Consider the following 18,139-nt stretch of genomic DNA (forward strand, 5'->3'; position numbering starts at 1 on the left):
AAAATTGAAAAAATTTCCCTCGTTCCCCGTAAATGGGGGAAACCTCCAAAAAAATTACAAATTTAAAAATCGCTAATTTTCGAAATTTTTTCCATTTTTTTTACTAAAAACTGCCATAACTTTTTCAAAAATGAACATATCAATATAATTTTTTTTTATATAAATGCTTGATGTCTTTACCTATCATTTGGTATATTTTTTTTGTAAATCTGACACTTAACCTGCCCACAGGGGGGGATTTAAAATGACAACTTTTTCACAAAAAATTAACTTTTTCAACTTAACTTTTGAAAATGTTCCGGAAGGTCTGACACTTTTATATATATCTTAAATTAAAGCTAATGTAATATACTTTAATTTGAAAAAAAAAAATTTGACCTCTGGACTTGTCTTGTCTTTTTCATTTACCATACTTTATCTTTATCGAGATATTAATAAGGAACCAGCAGATCAAGTAGCTTTTGGAATAAAACACCAATTTTTTTAAAATTAAACACTATCTAAAGATTTGCATCGAAGCGTTTATTTTTGATAGTGATTTTAATCACTGTCAGATATCATTTACTTGATCCAACTATGCCACGTCACCACTGTGCCGCGACCCCCCTGTGCTGGGTTTTTTTTTAAAATAATTTTTTTTAAATGTTCTGGAATTTTTTCAATTTTTAATCAATATTAAAATAAATCTTTTGTTGAGAATATTTAAAAAAAAACGGTAGCATAGTTAAGTTGCGGCATAGTGTGGACGTGGCATAGTTGGGACAAATATAGATGATAAACGACAGTGATTTTATCACTATCATAAAAAACGCTTCAATGCAAATCTATAAATAGTGTTTAATTTAGAAAAATTGATGGATTATTCAAAAAGCAAAATGAACTCTTATTTCTTTATTTAATTCTAATTACAAGTTTTAAGATGTATGAGTGTAATATACGAATAAATATTTATTATAGATATTTAATGTAGTATGAAATTGATATTTAATAATTTAGAATTGTAATTTTTACGGAGAAATTATAAAAAATTATTAAGTAGATATTACTTTTATGGCAAGTATGTATAAAAGTTGAAGGGCTTGATGCAAAACTTTTTAGATAAAAATTTGTTCTTAATTCAGTATAAATAGACTGCAAAAATTTTTTATCAGAGTCAAAAATATACTTTAACTATTCAATTTTTCGTCCTAATATTATCAGCAATTATATACACCAAGAGTTGTAAAAAAATGGTTAGTAAGACTTTTATTTAAACAATTTGTTACAGTAAAACATTTTTAACGAAATTTTAAGTTTTCCTCATAAATTACTGTTAATAGTAATTAAATAAGTTTCTGATTTTCTATTTATTGATATAAATTGTAAAATTGAAAATTGGGCTAAAATTGTGTTTGAAAATTCAACATCTTGAAATTATAAACTTTCATAAAACTCAATTTAAAAAATCAAAAGATTAAGTTAAAAAAGTAATTTTGATTTGAAATTCTTCACTGATTATATTTAATGTATTAAAAATCAATAATTACTTGATAAAAAAATTTTTTTTTAGTTAATTTTTTCATGTGTTTCTAATAAGTAATAATATCAAAAAGTGGTAATTGAAAAAATAAAATTCATGGATATTAGTTAAAAATTTAAGATAGTTCAAAAATTCAAAGCAGCTTTTCCTATTTTTGAGGAGGCAAAATAAACAAAATTTATATTTATAAATTTATATTTAAATATAGATATAAATATAATAAAAATTGGTGGATTTATTACAAAGGCAAACCCTTATAAAGTATTTTAAAATAAATAAACAAAAAATAAAATTTGAACACAAAAATAGCATGTATTTTACTACAGTAGCTATTGCGCATAGAAGATAATTTTTGAGACAATTTTTTTATTTATAGTATTATATTATTATATTATAGTATTATATTTCTTATTTTATAGTACATGACATAAGCTTTATATTTGATATATGTTTAAAGGACGCAGTATTTCCGGAACGTTTTCAAAAGTTAAGTTGAAAAAAAGAGTTGCTATTATAAATCTCTCTCTATGAGCAGGTTAAGTGTTAGATTTTCAAAAATTTATATCAAATAAAAGAAAAATATATATGGATCAATTTAAAAAAAATTATTTTGATTTGTTTATTTTTCTATAAGTAATGGAAATTTTTAGAAAAAAAATGTTGAAATTTACCGATTTTTAAAATTGTAATTTTTTGGTTGATTTTCACTATCGAAATTGTTCCGACAGTAGATTTACTTTGAGAAGTCGGCTATCTAATTAAAAGTTTTTATATTCAATATAAGAGTTACTCTAATATTTGAGTCAAATTTGAAAACGTAGCAAGTATAAAATTACAAATATACAAATTATTGTGAAATTTAACAGATACACAAAAAGCGTGTTTTTATGATAATGATTAATAGTGATATTTATTAATGATTAATAATATCTGATAGAGATAAATCGCTATCAGATATTGCTATGCACAACGAACAAAGCAGTAACTCTCTTTTTCACACTTTTCAGGGGAATATAAATAAAATTTATTGTCTAAATACACCTTATATGATTATCAATTTTCAAAGTACTTTAATTTCGATTCTAACCAAATTTTTAATATTTTTATGAAAGTTAATATAAGAGTCAAATATAAATTAAAATACCTCATAATCACAGATTCAATTTCTTTGAGTTACTGCCTTATTCGATACGCATGGTGATATCATTTATACTTTTGCAAACTATACTTAATTCCCATTGTGCTTTTTTTTTTTTTATCAGTTATGCTAAAAATTGGAAATTTTAATAAAGCTTAATATTTTATACAATTTAGAATTTCATATAAAGCTAAATTTTTTAACTAGATTTATAATGTCTAAAATTGAGTAAAATTAAATTAATTAAAATATTAGAATAATTTTATAGATTCAAAATATTTAGAGATCCATATGACACTTCAAGTACAAACTATTTAATTTATATTTAACTAAAAACTACACTTTAAATAATTAAGTTTTGATTTGTTTTATTGCTATTATAACACACAAATTAATGTTAATTTTTTACATGTTTAAACTGTATTCTACTATAAAACATTTCACTGATAGTAAAAATGATAGTAAAAATCTATACAGTTAAATGTATGCAAATGTAACGTTTAAATTCTTATTAATATATTAATCAAAAATATTTAAGGTATATTTTTTTTCTCATAAAAAATAGTNATTATTATCTTAAGTTTACTTTTTGTAATTATTTAATGCGATAATGTTTTTTCATTAATTTAATTAAAATATATTTTTATTTATTAAATTACTATTCTTACTTCTAGTTATAATTTTTTTTGTATTTGTATTATTATTTAATATTATTTTACACATTTTTTTTTGTCACATCTGTAGCCACTTTTTCTCAACTATCATTAAACCAATTGTTTTCAAAAATAGTTCAAAAGATCACAAATTTTATGTAGTTGAAAATATTATCCTTAAAAAACATTTTTTCCTAAATATTACAATTTTTAAAATCGGTAAATTTCGACATTTGTATTATAATTTTTTTTTAACTGTTATAACTTTTTAAAAATTAACGAATTAAAATGATTTTTTTTTTAATAACCTAAGTATTTTCCTTTTATTAGTTAAATCTATTTTTTGAAAATCTTATTCATTAGCTGTTCATAGAGGGGGATTTAAAATAGCAACTTTCGCTTTTATTACTTGAATTTAACTTTTTCTACTTCACTTTTTTAAATTTTCCTGAAATACTCCGAATTCAAAAAATATGTTATAATAAATCTTATATGACTTACTGTAAGTTATATAAAAAAAAAATTCCGGACACTTTATCTTCGATATGCAAATTGCTACCGTATTAAAAAAAATATTTTTGTGTTGAAGTTTCTTTGTGCTGTCCTCATAAGTAGACCACTGATTCTGGTAGGAGTTTCGGCTACTCGGAGCACAATAAGTATTTTGCAAGAAAATTATTACATCAGAATCAGTGTAACAAAAATATATTAAAAATTTAATTAATAAAATCAGGAAAATTCAAAAAGAGTAAATATTAAATGTATAAGGTTGACGTTTGTTTACTAAGGTATTCACTTGGGGCGTATTTAATTTTTTTTACTTTGGTAAACATGCTTTAGAAATATTATTCATAAAAACCAAAATGATGATTAAAAAAAAGGTCATTAGAGCCATATTTCATTGAAGTCGATCAAAAAAATATTAATAGCGCTGGTTCAATGTGAAGAATTGCTCAAATCGAATATATCCCTCTTAAATACACCCCTAGTATACACAATAATATTCCATTAATAATCATTGAATTAATATTATAGAATAATTACAAAAAAATTTGACGGGTTATTATTTCTGGGACTATGTAAAAAAGTCAATATTAATATGAATATTGGTTACTGTGATTTGATATTTTACAGTATTGTTGTCATAGATGGATCCCAATTTTTACGATAAACACTTTGACTTATATATCTTATATAAGATAAATAAAATTATTAATACTGTAATGTTTTGATAATGTATGTATAAACTTATAACTGAGCTGAAATTAATTTTACTCGAATTAAAAGAGAAATGGTCTAATTTAAAAAAAAGACTTCTCTTCAAGCATAAGTTGAAGAAATTTGGTGATTAATGATATTTGAATCCAATCCCTTATATAGGTTATTTGGGATCGCGTCATGTTTCAAAGCGCAGTTATCGAGATTTAATTGCACATTGCCAAGTTGTAAAGGTTTTTCTGTCCTCACTTATACAAGAATTGAACTCTATAACTGATTATTTTCTTTTGTTTAAAGGAGCAGTTGGTGATGGCGGTGAATCGTCTGAGGATAAAGAAAAAAATGCAGAAGCTGAACGTGAACGATTGGAAGCTATCAGAGAAGCTGAAGAACGACGCAAAGAAAAACATCGCAAAATGGAAGAAGAGAGGGAAAAAATGAGACAAGAAATTCGTGATAAGGTAAAAAATAACTTTATTTTTATTTAATCAAATTTGTTATAGATATTTTTTACCGAATATTATATATTTTATGGACTAACAGGATTTGCAAACGTTTAAAGCCAATCAGTATTATTTTTGTTTTTTATTCCAACTCTAGCGTTTTACTCATTTTTTCACTTTATATGTAACTAATATAATATGGACAAATTAAATGAAAACAATTTAACTGAGTGCGCATTAGAGAACCAAAATTTCTCTAAAAATTGAAATTCCAAAAAAAATTTTTTTTCAGAAAAATGACTTGTATACATATAAAAGTATTCATTTTAATAGTTAATTAACATCATAATATAATTTTAATATTAATATTAATTATTTATAATTAAAATACATATAAAAATTGCCTAATATAATATGTTAAATAATTATGAAAAAAAAATTTATTTGGTAATTTTATTTTTTATATGTAACATTTTTAATAAAAAAAATACAGACAAATCTAATTAGGAAAATCTTCAATTTAAAAACAGAACTAACTACTTTTTTAATACAAAATAATAGAACATATGTATGATGGCACTTGTACTTGAGTAAAAAGTGTGGATAGTGTAACAGAAGGTTTTAGGGTAACAGTAGGAGTGCACCAAGATTCTGCTTTAAGCCCTTACTTATTTTCTATATTTATAGATGATATAACTAGAGAAATACAATATGAGGCGCGTGGTGTATGTTGTTCATTGTGATATAGTGTTAATAGGAAAAAATAGGAAGTAAATTTATCAAAGGCTAGAGGTGTAGAGATCAACTCACGAAGAAAGGTTTAAGAGTAAGTAGGACTAAGACAGAGTATATAGAGTACGAGTTTATGAATGTTGAAGGAAGAAGAAGTAGAGGAAAACCAAAAAAAAGATAGATGGATATTATTGAATGTGATATGAAGACGGTTGATGTGAGCGTAGATGATGTGGGAGATTGTATCAAGTAGAAGTTTAGGATAAGGGTTGCCAACCCCTAGTAGTTAAGATAAAGACGAAGAAAAAGAAGAAGATTGTTCCTATTTATAAATAGTTGCAACTGCAATATTACTTCATAATGATTTTTTTAATTTTATTACAATTTTTTTCATAATATCTTCTTTTTTTTCTCGCCTTTATGTCAACTACCTAGGGTCGGCTACCCTTAACCTAAACTTCCACTTAATACGTTCTCCCCCATTATCTATGCATGCATCAGCCGTTCTCATATCACATTCAATAACATCCCTGCATAACTGTTATTACAGCTTTTATTTCCTCTCTCCTTATAACATGACCAAATCATCTTACCTGAATATATTATTTTATAACTCTCACCTATTTCCCTTGCTTTCTCTCATTCCCACTTCTTCACTCATTCTCACTTGTTTCCTGAAAACATTTAACGTTAACTTTCTCTTCTTCAATACTTCTACTAATTCTCTACTTCTACCAGTTAATGTTTCTATATTCCGTGTAGCTATTCTTACTTTGTATCTATCTTTCTCCCTTATACACAAGTGCAGCCTAGAGTTGAATTAAGATGTCCGTATACCGTTGGATTGGCCTATACACATGACTGGTAAAATAGCTACCGCACAAATTGTCCGGCTGATGTCAAACACTTTATTTAATCTGTCTCTAGCTACTTTATATCCTCTCAGCTATTGTTCCCACGTACATCTGAGATGGAAAAATCCGTATAAGTTCTGTTCAGGACACCTCATACTTTTTGACAAAATTTTACACCGTCTATTGACCAGACGCAATCTCAGTATTGGTAGTTGACAAGAAAATAGAGCAGATTTCAATGCTTAGATAGATTATTGGAGTAACTAGAGATTATAGGTGTAGTATCAATCGCGGATAAGATGAGAGAAAATAGACTTAGATGATTTGGTCATGTTATGAGAGAGGAGTCGTAAGCTAGAAGAACAGTTATAGAATTAATGTAGAAAGAAAAAGAGGTAGAAGAAGGCCAAAAAAAATATGGAGGTTGTTATTGAATGCTATATGAGAACGACTAATGTGGGAAATCGTGTCAAGTGGAAATTTAGAATAATACTCCACATAGTAAGAATAAAGGCGAGGTTTACGTATACATGATGATAATGGTTTATTTACTTTATGTAATTTGTTTGACATAAACATTTTGTATGAAACACTTAACAAAAATTTTTAAAAAGACTTTTTCTCATCTTTTAATAAATGTACGGAGTGTTCCGTCAGGTTTTGACTTATTTAATAACCTTTGATATAGATTGATAATTTTAATTTTGGACAATGTTAAAAGCATATTTTTTATTAATTGTTTCTAATAACGTATCGTGACTTAATGTGTAGGTACCGGGATTTGATTCTGTTGCCTTTGGTAATGTACAATTTGCTGTCCTCTCTAGCATAAGTAATAGCTTTTAGAGATCAAGTTACACATAAAAAAAAATTCAATTGATATTATAAAATAAACATTTAAATAGTATAAAGATACTTCTAGTATACTGAGAATATTTATCTATTGTTGTGCTATTGTGGTTCAAATTGACTCTAGTAGGGAGTCCTTCTATTTAATGTGACTCTCTAATGGGGTCAGATTGAAACACTGCAGCCAATATCTTCAAGTTGCTGTACAATGTATATAAATTAGTACATTCTATATAAATTAATGACATTTTTTATTTACAAAGTTATACTTTGAAATGTTTTTTTTATCCAATTTTTTTTTTTATCTTAACAATTAATTAAATTATTTAATAAAATTATATTTGTATATTATTTGCATTTGTTATCTTTAATTTTGGTATATATATTGAACATTTTTAACTCTATACTCACACGTGTTTACAATTTAGATTTGGATAGAGATGCAATATCATATTATGTGATTTAATTACTGAATTTCCATTTGAAGTCAAAATATTACACTTAGAGATGTGAATAATTTAGAGGATTTAGGTCATAATAGCGATAGTTGGAGACAATTGGTTGTTGCAGCATTAGGCCTAAATGGTCTGTAAAGTAATAAAAAAAAACCCAGCACAGTGGGGTCGCGGCACAGTGGTGACGTAGCATAGTTGGATCAAGTATAATGATATCAGACAGTGATTAAAATCACTATAAAAAAAAAAACACTTCGATGCAAATCTTTAGATAGTGTTTCATTTTAAAAAATTGGTGGATTATTCCAAAAGCTACATGATCTGCCAGTTCCTTATTAATATTCTGAGTAAGATAAATTATCTCGAATGAAAAAGAGATTATTAAAAAATAATATTTCTCATAAAAAAATTGTGTCTATCCATACATTTTTCAATAAGTTATAGCATTATAAAGTTAAATATTATATAAATAATAAAATCGAGAATTNAAAGTTATAGCATTATAAAGTTAATAATACAAAAAAGAATTTTTTACAAAAATCGTATTTTTTTTTATTAATTTTGATGTCTGTTTTCACCGTGAAGATAAAATGAAGTCCGAAATTTTTTTTTTCCATAATAAAGTACATTAAATTTAAGATATATATAAAAGTGTCAGACTTTCCGGAACACTTTCATAAGTTAAGTTGAAAAAGTTAATTTTTGTGAAGAAATTGTCATTTTAAATCCCCCCCTGTGGCCATGATGGTCAGATTTATAAAAAAATATACCAAATAAAAGGTAATGATATCATGTATCTATATAAAAAAATTATATTGATTTGGTTATTTTTAAAAATGTTATGGCAATTTTAAGTTAAAAAATGCCGAAAATTAGCGATTTTTAAATTTGTAAATTTTTTTTGGAGGTTTCCTCCATTTACCGGGAACGAGGGAAATTTTTTCAATTTTTGAGGGTAATGTCTTCGACTAGGTACGATTTGTGATCTTTTAACGTATCGTTAAAAGAAATCGATTCGGTGAGAGCTGAGAAAAAGAATAATAGACACACAAAAAAAAAAAAAAAAAATACATCATAGTAAAACCATTTTTAGCTTCGCATCGAAGCTAAAAATAAAATAATACAAAAAATTATGTAATTAAGATAATAACTGATGAATAACAACTCTTGACCACTATTTTTGAATTTATTGACAATTTAAAGTTATAACTGAAAGAAAGGGAGTGGGTGTTGCTATTTTTATTGCAAGAAATTTCTGGGTCTCACATTTCCTCCGGCTGCGATATAAAATTGTTAAGAATTTTTTGATACCTGATCCTAAAGTTATGATGGATCAGTAATTTTCTTGATTTGATTGATTCTTGATTATCTATTAAAAAAGCTAGTTAATTATGCATTTTGATATTTGAAAAAATAAAGTTGACACTCTTATAAGCTATGGGGGATATACGTAAAAAAGTACTATATGATTTTTTAATTAAAAATTACATGAATAAAAAATAAACTCAATAAGAAAAATGCTCAATTATTTTTATTATTTTATTAATTAAGTGACTAATAATAGACGAATCATTTTATAAAAAAAAAAATGTATAAGTAAAAATTACTATATTTTATTAAGTTGGGTTAATTATTCAATAAAAATTATTGCAAATAGGATTTTGACAAATTAGAACGAATTCCAAAGATGTATTAATATATAAAGTAATAAGGCAAATCCTCCCAAAAGAATAAATAAATAATTTTCTATTTTGAAACTTATTTATACACATTTGCATGCGATTTATGATAGTGATGTTGTTAATTACTGTCAGATTTTAATCTATATTGTTGTGTACTATTATTAAATATTAATTCAAATCATTTTCAGGTCAACTAAATTAAAAGATGTTTGAAATTTTAAGTCAATGCTGGATTCCTCAGTATACTTAAGAATCTAATGTTTAAGGCAGTTATTTATTAAAGGGCTGCTGACTCTCAATGGAGAAAAATAATTTGTTTTTTATATACAACTAGAAATGACAAAAAATGCTACCAATTAATATAAAATGTTTTTAGACTAACGATTAGGACTGTTAGTGCGAGTCATTATATTTATATACTATTGCATCTTTTTCTTTTGGCACATTGGATAAAATCAGTTTATGAAAAAAATAATTCTGTGACTCATATCTAATGAAAATATATGTTCATTATATATATATATATACATGATATACAAGTACCATACAAGTGATAAATATGATATGTCACAAAATATAAATAATATAAATTAATATTTGCATGTGCAAAAAATTACGAGTCAATTATTTTTTATAATGCGTAAATCAAACATTATATTTGATATTACAATTTATTTTTACAGATAATAACACCACTAGGTAAATATATTGACTAATCAAGGAATGGTTATTATTAAAATCATGTATATCCTATTTATTTCACGTTAATTTTTTTTGGATATCTTATTGGTAATAGGTAATTAATGGCTTTAAACTTATTCTCCTAAAAGCAAAGTTTTTAAGTATTCATAAACCTCAATTTTATTTAAATAATTTCTTAATACATAACATATTTAAATATCAATATCCTAGTAAAGTTGAGAGTAAAATGTAAACTATTCTTAGGTAAATCATAGCACACAGCATTATTTATTATTATGTGTGATAGTTTTCCTGGTGTCTGTATACCTGAATAATTTATCATCTAGCTAATTTTTTTACACTTGTTATAAACATTTTTCTTACAACAGTCTAAGAATGCAAACATTGGTAGGCTATATACATTTTAAATGTTTATACATTTTCTTTTTCAGTACAACATTAAAAAAAAAGAAGAATTACCAGATCCGACTCAAGAAGAAACTTCAAATCCTTTGATGCGCAAAAAAAAAACACCTGAAGAATTAGCAAAAGAGGCGGAAATGGAAGAAGAAGATGAATTCACAAGTAATAATTATATTATACTTATATATTATATTGAAAAATAATGATTTTAAGATTTATTTATCTATTTATGTTTAACATTTTTAAACAATATTTTTAAAAACTATTGTAACTATTGTGCCAGAGAGGATATGAAAACCTACATAGCTTAGCCAACGGAACGAATCTCGATGCTTAAATATCGAGGAACGATGTTTTCTCGACTACACTATGTAGGCAGTATAATTACTCTTTCGTTAATCCTTTCGGTTAATATATTATTATAAAAAATACATTGCCACAGCTACGTATAAAAAACAGTCGAGTAAAAAAAATCAATCATTAGTCATTACGTATCCCGTAAGTTTTGAGCATTACAGTTTTTTCGTTATAAAATTCCATTACTAATTTCGCATTTTTCTGAGTTAGATTTTGCCACAAAACCATATTACATCCTACACTATAGTAAAGAACGTCAATCCAAAAAATGTATTTTTTGTGTAAAAACCACAGTTTATTGTGTTGTTATTTTGATACTTATAACTGTCATAACTATTTTCAAAATAGATTTTCGGGATATACATTTTTTGTAAATCTAACCATTAATCAGACCACATAGGAAGATTTAAAGTAGCAAGTTTTGCATAAAAATTAAATTTTTTCAACTTAAGTTTTGAAACTACAATTTCAAACATGTGTTAAATTAAAACTTATATTACATAACATATGTTTAGACAATTGTCCCGACGACTTATCTTCTATATGTAAAAAAGTCATTCTTATAATTTTATTATATTATAATAAACTATTTAGACTTTTATACTTTATATTTTCAACTTTAAATTGTTATACATTTTTGAAAAATGTATGGATTAACATAATTTTTTTTTTTAAATACTTGTATATAATATAAATATTATAAAACTTATATAAATACTGTATATATCCCATTCATGCAAAATACTTTTTTTAACTAACACCATTTCTTATTATACATTATAAAACTTAAAATGTATTAAAAATATTAAAGAAATACAGGTTTATCTTAACTCTGGTTAAAATTTTTTTTTTAATATTTATAAAAAAAAAGTTCTATTTCTAGAGCCCATTTTTTTAAAAAGAAGTTAATACAATTTTTGCATTTTTTTCTTTTCTTCATAACATGGACTATCATTTTATATTGTTAAATATACACAAAAATAATATAAAATTTTAAAATTTTTAGAAATTTAACTTCAAAAAATTAATACGAGACTTCGGTATCAAATGTTTTTTTAAGATTTATCCTAAAAAATGGTTATTTTGAAATTCTTTAAACATTTAATTTAATTGTTACGAATTTTATTCTTTTTCATAAATTAATAATATATTAAATATTATGTTAAAATTGTAGACTAAAAGTTTAACAATTATTCAAAAAAGAAAATAACGTAAAATATTTACTAAATAAAAAATTATTGAATTAGTCGTATCTTCGTGACTTATTCTATATATTGATGTCTATTATTCTAAGTCATCTTATGCCAGATACCGACTATATTATTTTTTTCCCAGCATTAAGGAATGAATACAGACATACTTTGAGGATTAAATTTTACTTCAATTTAAAATACTATCTCCCTAAAAAAATATTATGTGTTATATTTTTGTTTTTAAAAAGAATACAATATTTTTACAGAGTTCAAAAATACTATTGAAACACAAGTGAATGAACTAAAATCACAAATTGAAAGCAAATGCAGTTTGCAATGATTTATCTTCAATTTTTTTATGGAGGTTAGTTACAAAAGTAAATTTGTTGAAATTTAATGAAAAATTACATGTAATGTGGTTTAATTACATTACATAATGTAGAGTGTTATTATCTAAACAAAAAAAAAAGTTTTACATAGAATATAAATTATTATTATTGTTGTTGTTGTTATTGTATTACATTTCTAAAAGTTAAATTAGATATTTGGAATTACAAATAATGTTATCTTAGTATAATATTGTTATAAATTATATTATTAAACATATGTTAGATACTTATTTCAAATTTTTTTAAAATTCTTTTTAAAACACAATTAAAATTTGTTGTATTTTTCATATTTTTTAAGTGTAAAATTGAAAACAAGTATATAATACTTGGACAATTTCATTACAATTTTAAATTTTCTTAAACAGTCCCATTGCTAATTAAAAGTTTGTATGGTTATTTATATTAACAAAAATTTTGTTTTCTGTTTTTAACCAAACAATGACAATAAGATGTTTTAAAGTATTTTTTATATTGTCATTTTTTTTTCTATAAACAAAAATTCCAAAATTATAATTATTATTTGTAGTATTAAAGTATATTTTTATTATTTATGTTTTAATTAAGTTTATATGATTATTTATTTTTGTAAAATTAAGGGGTTTGCTCTAGTCAACCTGTTTGTCAATTATATAGAATTTTTTTAAATTTAAATATTTTTGCAAAGTGTTTGAAAAAATATTTACATAAACAGAACTGGATCAAATAGGAAACAAGTCTTCTAATATATTTCATAGTATTTTTTGAGGGACTCTAATATAGAATATTTGGATTCACGTAAATTAAACTTCATGAAATCCCGCAGCATCTACAAAATATACTGTATTTCTGCATAGATTAACAAGTAATTACACTACTTATATGACATTACATTATTAAATTAACAGATGGGATAATGCTTACAGTTATTGACATCTTAAAATAAATCTTTAAGATTGAATCAGTATTTTTATTATGACACCTTAGTTGAATATTTCTTTCAAGTTTTTTTTAATTAAAAATTTTTATTATAATTCAAATGCACTTATCAAAGTTTGTATAATTTCAATTCTTTTTTTTTTTGTAATAATAGTTTTTAAAATTTTTTTTAATGATATAATTAGTGGTTCCTTGAGTTTTTCAATTACAATTGTTAATAATTAGTGTTCAATTCTGATAGTAATTAGTAATATTTTTTAATTAAATATAGTATTTTTCAAAGTTGAAACAAGTAAAAAATGAAATAATTAGTGAATATATAAAAAATATTGTCTAATTATACTAAATTATTTCAAAATCTATTATAGCTTTATTTATCAATAAAATTGTTAAAAGTGTACCAATAACTATACAATTTAATCTACATTCATCTTCATATAAATTTCCTGAATGTACATTGATTTTTTTTCATTATTTTTTAAATCCAATTATTTAATAATTGAAATCACGCCAATAGGATGTAAACATTTGTGTCAAAAAAATTGAACTACCAACCTAAAAAACTATCTTTTTTAGAGGATACATTAAAGGGTACAGCAAAATTTTTTGTTAAAGGGTAGCCTTGGGTTTTCATATGACTATTATAATAATTTCATATCTAGTAACTACAATATTTATCTATGTGTATGATTTCTCAGAATAATAAAATACTATATTTACATAAATGTTAACGTTGAATTTTTAAAGTAATATTTGATGTAACAAAATAAATAATCATTCTTTATTATTATTATTTTATATATATGGTAGATTTAAGTTAAACTCAAATATAATATTTGCTTATTGAATTTGTACTTTTATTTAAATTTCATTAGCATAAGTTGTGTAGATTTTTATTAGTTTGTTAATGCTAAGTTTTCTTGATAATTTTAATTTTTTCCTTTAATTAAATTTCATAAAGAAATTAATTATAATTAAAGTTTACAGACCTTTAATTTTAAAATCATAATATTTTATTTTATAATCAATTATTAATGAAATACTGTGAGCTCAAAATACCTTATTAAGTTATTTTAACTTATATCTCCAGCAGTATAATCATTTATTTAAGTTAATGTAATAAAATATATCTATTTCTTCGCTTTTTATTTTGTATATAAAATAAAAATAGTTACGTAATAACAATAAACTTCTTTAAAAATTCTAAACATTATCACTAATAAACATGATTAATGTTAAACCGTATATCTAAAAATAATTCCAAGAAATATTTAGATAAGTTGTTGCTATATAAAATCCAAAATGATAGACTATTTAAATCGTCCTTATTATTTTACTATAATTTTTTAATATTTATTTTGTAAAAAAAAATTAAATCGTCTAGTTTACAAATATCATTTCAAATTACTTTTATAAATTATGACTATTTAATAATGTAAATGGACCAAAATATATTATTATTAAATGTTATTTGACAACAAATTATTAATTAATGAATACAATTTTTGATTAAGTGTATTAAAGTAAGCCTGATAATAGTGTAAATTATTAAACATTTTTAGATAGTATAGTTTTACTAAGAGAAAAAATACACAAATATACATTTACTAAGGCATTTATAATTCTATGTTACTGTTTAAATCATTATTGTAATTAAAATGAAAATCATAGTATAACTTTGATAATACTGATACTAATTAAAACTATTAGTTATCATATATTTAAGTGTATTAAATTCAGTTTCAATTCTGGATTCTAAATTAATAAAAATTACTTATCTGTAAATTATCCATCCGTTTAATTTCTCAATTAAATTATTATCCTAAAAAAACTGAATCTAATATATAATTATTTATTTCAGTAATATTTTATGAGCTCAAATAAAAAATATGGGTGGTAAACTTTTTTATTCATAAAACTTAATTTTTTTAATAGGTACATTTAATAAGCTTTTATTAATATTTAGTTAAAATTATTTAAATTTGTCCCTCTTTATAATCCTCAATAAAAAAAAATATTAATTAAATTTTTTAAAAATGTATTTGTAGCTTTTTGTTATCTGAGTTTTAAATATTTTAAATTATTTACATACCTATTAAACCATTATAATCACTAATTTCATATTTGTACTTAGTTTACTTTAAAGCTTCATACTAAAACTTATTGTTCTTAATTTTTTCATACATATTAATATTTCATTTCTTAATATTATTTAGTAACCTATAAAATGTTTATAGTTATACCACACTTCAGGTATATTTCGCTTGTCCTTATGGTTATTTATTTATTGTGGACGTTTACAACTTCATCTTCAACATTGTTGATCATTTATTATACTGATTTCAAATTAATTATTCTCATTAATTAAATAAAAACTAAATTAATTACCTTTCTTTATAATCTCTAACTATAAATCATTTTTATATTGTTTTAAAATCAGGCTGTGACTTTTCGGAAGAAATAATAATTTATGTTTGTCATTGTTTATAATTTTAATACCAATGTATTATTCACCAATTGTGTAACACGTAATTTCATAGACTGCTCAAAATTATCTAAATTATTATTAGAAAATTATTAATTAAAATTAATTTGTACTTAATGTATATTGAATTTATGTATAATAGTATCGTTTAAAACACAGAAATGGTTATTTAATATAAATCGTACAACAAAATTAAAAATGTTTATTATTAATTGAAATAATAATACAAAGAAATTCTGATCCACACGATCCACAATAATTTAAAAAAAAAAACATGCGGAATTAATGTACAATTTAATATAGCTTAATGTAGTCGTAAATTGTGATTAATTTGTAAAAAGGTATTTTGCCGTTAAGTTGTTAAAGTTAGATGTTGTTTCTTAGATGGATAAATTATAATTTTAAGTGTTCAATGTTATTATAAATATATAGCTTTAAAAAATCTTAGTCGAGTAAATAATTAATATTTTGAAATAATAACAATTTGACAGCCATAGTTGCTTAATTTATCATATATATATATATATATATAATACAGGAGGAACAGAACTAACTCACCAATTGGATTGAAAAAAAAATTTGAAATGCTGATAATAATTTTAGGGTGAGTAGTTATAAAGTTATAAGAATTGTAATACATAAGGAGTTAGTTAAATTCATTCCTCGCTATTTGTATATATATATATATTTATAAAAGTAATAAATGATTTTCATTCATGTTAAACATTCATGTATAACTTATGATTAGTCTGTTGATTGTTTTATAGATATTTAAAAATGTGTATGAACTAAATTAAAAGATTGTTTTAAATAGCGTTGTTATTTAATTATAATAAATTTTATTTCACGTTGTTATTCCTTTAAGAATTGTCCTACTTTTTTGATTATTTTTTTTTATACAGAATGGACCACCACTCACTGACAACTTAAATAACTTTTGATCCAGTTAATATTTTTAGTTGTTTTTTTTTTTAAATAATAGTTATACGTTAGGTCTATAGCTATATCTCAATAATTAATTTTTTTACATTTTATTAAAAATATTATTTATTTTTAAATTTTAAATAAAATGTAAAAAAAAAATCTAAGATAGCTATTTTGTAGAGTAGAATTTAAGAAAAATTTTAGTAAAAAAATATCTTATTAATATTCAGTAGTAAATATTCTGTAGCGTTTTGAAGTTTGTGAAAATTTGAATTTTCATGTACTATTTTACGGTATTAAACATTGAAATACGTATTGAGAAAAGGACAGAAGAAAACGCTATCTTTTCAATATACTTTTGAATGAGAGTGATAAGTAATAATTGCCTTATCTAATTTCTTATCATGGTATTAATGCCAAGTTTGTAATGTATACACATTATCATCATATGTATACACAGTAATCATGAAAAGATAGCGTTTTCTTCTGTCCTTTTCTCAATACGTATTTCAATGTTTAATACCGTAAAATAGTACATGAAAATTCAAATTTTCACAAACTTCAAAACGCTACAGAATATTTACTACTGAATATTAATAAGATATTTTTTTACTAAAATTTTTCTTAAATTCTACTCTACAAAATAGCTATCTTAGATTTTTTTTTTACATTTTATTTAAAATTTAAAAATAATTAATATTTTTAATAAAATGTAAAAAAATTAATTATTGAGATATAGCTATAGACCTAACGTATAACTATTATTTAAAAAAAAAATCAACTAAAAATATTAACTGGATCAAAAGTTATTTAAGTTGTCAGTGAGTGGTGGGCCACTCTGTATGATAGTTTAAAAAACCTTTTATACCATTACAAGTTGTAAATGAATTTAATTTACTAAAAAAAGGTATTATAGTAACTCAAAAAAAGAAAAACATATATAAGAAAGTGAGTTACTAATTGTTTATTTGATATAATATCATTTGCGGTATGAGTACGAGGATTTATGAGAATAATGAGTTCTTTATTTATTAATATTAAAATTATCATGTTCTGTAATATCAATAATGCCACAAGTACCGGCAGTTATCAATGATCGGTGGGATGGAGTTACAGAATGTGTTTACTCAGAGTAGTATTGTGGCTGTATATAAATCTCCAATTCGTCTCCTGGCATAGACATACATTATCTAACTCTACTAATTAGCCCCATAAAAATATCACTGATT

The 18,139-nt window shown here is 23.2% G+C and overlaps 1 protein-coding gene across 3 annotated transcripts in view; it reads left to right on the plus strand.

The window, feature by feature from the left end:
- The window catches only part of LOC126902636 (complexin), a 58,325-nt gene extending 41,526 nt beyond the window's left edge, over positions 1 to 16,799 (plus strand). For all 3 annotated transcript variants that reach the window (XM_050680112.1, XM_050680110.1, XM_050680109.1), the window contains exons 3-5: positions 4,826 to 4,989; positions 10,677 to 10,809; positions 12,464 to 16,799. In XM_050680112.1, the coding sequence (XP_050536069.1) occupies positions 4,826 to 4,989; positions 10,677 to 10,809; positions 12,464 to 12,537 (371 nt within the window). In that variant the 3' untranslated portion in view covers positions 12,538 to 16,799. The remainder of the gene's footprint in view (positions 1 to 4,825; positions 4,990 to 10,676; positions 10,810 to 12,463) is intronic.
- The last annotated feature ends 1,340 nt before the right edge of the window (positions 16,800 to 18,139 follow it).

The sequence above is a fragment of the Daktulosphaira vitifoliae genome, unplaced genomic scaffold (genome assembly GCF_025091365.1).
Source record: "Daktulosphaira vitifoliae isolate Bord-2020 unplaced genomic scaffold, ASM2509136v1 Scaffold_3, whole genome shotgun sequence".
Taxonomy (NCBI): Eukaryota; Metazoa; Arthropoda; class Insecta; order Hemiptera; family Phylloxeridae; genus Daktulosphaira; species Daktulosphaira vitifoliae.